The sequence below is a fragment of the Sinocyclocheilus anshuiensis genome, unplaced genomic scaffold (genome assembly GCF_001515605.1).
Source record: "Sinocyclocheilus anshuiensis isolate Anshui unplaced genomic scaffold, SAMN03320099.WGS_v1.1 scaffold286, whole genome shotgun sequence".
Lineage (NCBI taxonomy): Eukaryota > Metazoa > Chordata > Actinopteri > Cypriniformes > Cyprinidae > Sinocyclocheilus > Sinocyclocheilus anshuiensis.
Window position 1 is genome coordinate 564,491 of NW_015544135.1, and position 2,503 is coordinate 566,993.

Consider the following 2,503-nt stretch of genomic DNA (forward strand, 5'->3'; position numbering starts at 1 on the left):
CCGCCATGTGCTTCTCGTCCGCGCTTATTTACATCAGAGTGCACGCAGCATACAGCGAGCGGTGTTATGCATTTTGATCAGTTGATGGGAAAAGTATTCTTAAAATGCATTCAAAATTCTGAATAATTTGTAATATATAATTATTCACGGTATTTAGAAGTGCCCACGATAACAATATCGTGCATATTCATTACCGTGATATATCGCATTACCAAATACCGGCACAAGTCTAGTTTCAATAGACAATAATTTGTGTCTAGACTGCCTCGCTAATTACTTTTAACTGTGATTTTACCTGACATTTTTATTTCAGTAATGTTTGTCTAATTTTTTTTTTGTCCTAATTTAAATTAACGTGCTTCCCATTAGGGAATTTAAGTGCCCTAATTCAAAACAAATGTCATTTTGGGGGGATTGAAATTGTGTGGGATCTATTATTGGCTCTGACAAATACCTTTTTAAAAGGGGCTCTTAGTAAAGTGTCCAATTTAGGGTAAACATGTTTTGTTTATCAAAAAAAGGCCAATTTTGAAACGTTCATTACACATTTGCAGGCAATGGTGGATGCCGGACACAGGGGGCGCTAATGTGCCAGCCTTGAATGACCTGATTGCAGTGTGGGGTATGGCCTTCAGTGATGGTCTGTATGAGGGAGATTTCACAATGGCAGATCATGACAGTAAGACTCCATAACTTCTCACTATATCAATAGCTATGTTTCCATCCAAAGATGTGAATTTAATTCATGCACAAAACTGGAACATTGCATAAAACATTTGCAAAGAAAGCACTGTTTCCATCCAATGAGTCGAAGAGAACAAAATCGATTAGTCACTTCCTGATAAATTGGCACTAAATATCACTAAGAAAAGTAGGAGAAGCCGCTAAATAAAATAACTTTCATATATGATAAAAACAAAACGCAATAAATGCTGTCATTGCTTTCAGAGGTGAATGCCTGCTGTTTAGGAATTGCAGTGGTGCAAGACAATTATACAGACTGAATTTGACAGACTTTGCTCAGGCATTTTAGAACGATCAAAAAACCTTTCAGATGCTGTGCATCGAGATCGGTCCGCTGGTTAGTCAAGTTATCCTGGCCCATCGTGCAAAGTCACATGACTTTTTTTTTTATGCTCATGGTGGAATTTATTGGGTAAATGTTTTTACAATGTAGTTTGTGCATATTTTTTCTTATCGGATAAAAAGTTTATCCTACTCAAATTGTTTTTTAATGCTAATTTTTAGAATGAATGCGCATCTTGGCGTTTCCATCCAGCATGTTTTTTTTTTTTTATGCAATATTCCAAAATGCGCATAAAATGGATGGAAACATTGCTTCCTGTTAAATACAATATTGAGTAGACAAGAGACAAGTTTGCCTAAAATATTGAGAAAAGATTTATAATAATATACCATGTCGTCTTGCTTTTAGTGTATTATGCCTCGGGGTGCAGCATCGCTCGTTTTCCTGAGGATGGGATTGTCATCGCTCAGACCTTAAAGGATCAAGGTACATGGCAGCTGCTGTGATTGTACACCTCTCATCACTGCTCTATCCATGGAGACCAGCTAAAAGCTCCCTCGTTTTCTTAATTCTCTTGTTATTGTTATCTGACATCCTCAAATTTCTAGGTCTGGAGGTCTTGAAACAAGAGACCGCAGTGGTGGAAAATGTGCCTGTGCTTGGACTGTACCAAACACCCTCTGATGGGGGAGGCCGTATAGCACTCTACGGAGACTCCAACTGCATTGATGACAGTCATAGGCAGAAAGGTAATGGACATTTGTGTATACAAGCTCACAATTTGAGCAAACAAGTCTGAGAGAGAGAGTTCAAAAATAGCACCACTAAATATTAATTTTTTGACTTAATTTAATTCAATGTGTTTGGATTCTCTTTTCTCCATTTTAGACTGTTTTTGGCTGCTGGATGCTCTGCTACAGTACACTTCCTATAGCATGACTCCACCCAGCCTGACCCACTCTAAAAACAGAGTGGTGCCCCCTACAGGCACAGACAGGCCATTACCACAGAGATTGGAAGGTAATATTTATTTAAAGGGGTCATATGATGCGATTTCAAGTTTTCCTTTCTCTTTGGAGTGTTACAAGCTGATTGTGCATAGATAAGATCCCTGAAGTTGCAAAGACTAAAGTCTCAAAACCAAAGAGATATACTTTATCAAAGTTAAGACTCTGCCACGCCCCCCTAAAACGGCTTGTTCTAACACGCCCCCACATATCTACCTCACTATGTGGAAATATTTGCATAATGCTGCCCAAATGTGCACGCAAAGAAAGAAGGCGTGGTTTCAGTAACCGCAGTTAGTGTTTAAGCAGCCATGTCAGGGAGACGCTGTGTGTTTCAGTGCGAAAGCAAAAGCACTTTATTTGGCCTTCCGAAAGTAGATGCATTTAGGAATCTTTAAGATTACTTGCAACAGAACAGCAATGCATTTTATGGACGACCGTTTCGTGAACCTAGGAGAAGAGGTAATTC

The 2,503-nt window shown here is 38.8% G+C and overlaps 1 protein-coding gene across 1 annotated transcript in view; it reads left to right on the forward strand.

Moving 5' to 3' along the window:
• Positions 1-2,503, forward strand: part of mbtps1 (membrane-bound transcription factor peptidase, site 1) — a 21,080-nt gene that overhangs the window by 16,404 nt on the left and 2,173 nt on the right. The window contains exons 17-20 of the mRNA XM_016494662.1: positions 555-679; positions 1,436-1,513; positions 1,636-1,776; positions 1,916-2,047. Of these exons, the coding sequence (XP_016350148.1) occupies positions 555-679; positions 1,436-1,513; positions 1,636-1,776; positions 1,916-2,047 (476 nt within the window). The remainder of the gene's footprint in view (positions 1-554; positions 680-1,435; positions 1,514-1,635; positions 1,777-1,915; positions 2,048-2,503) is intronic.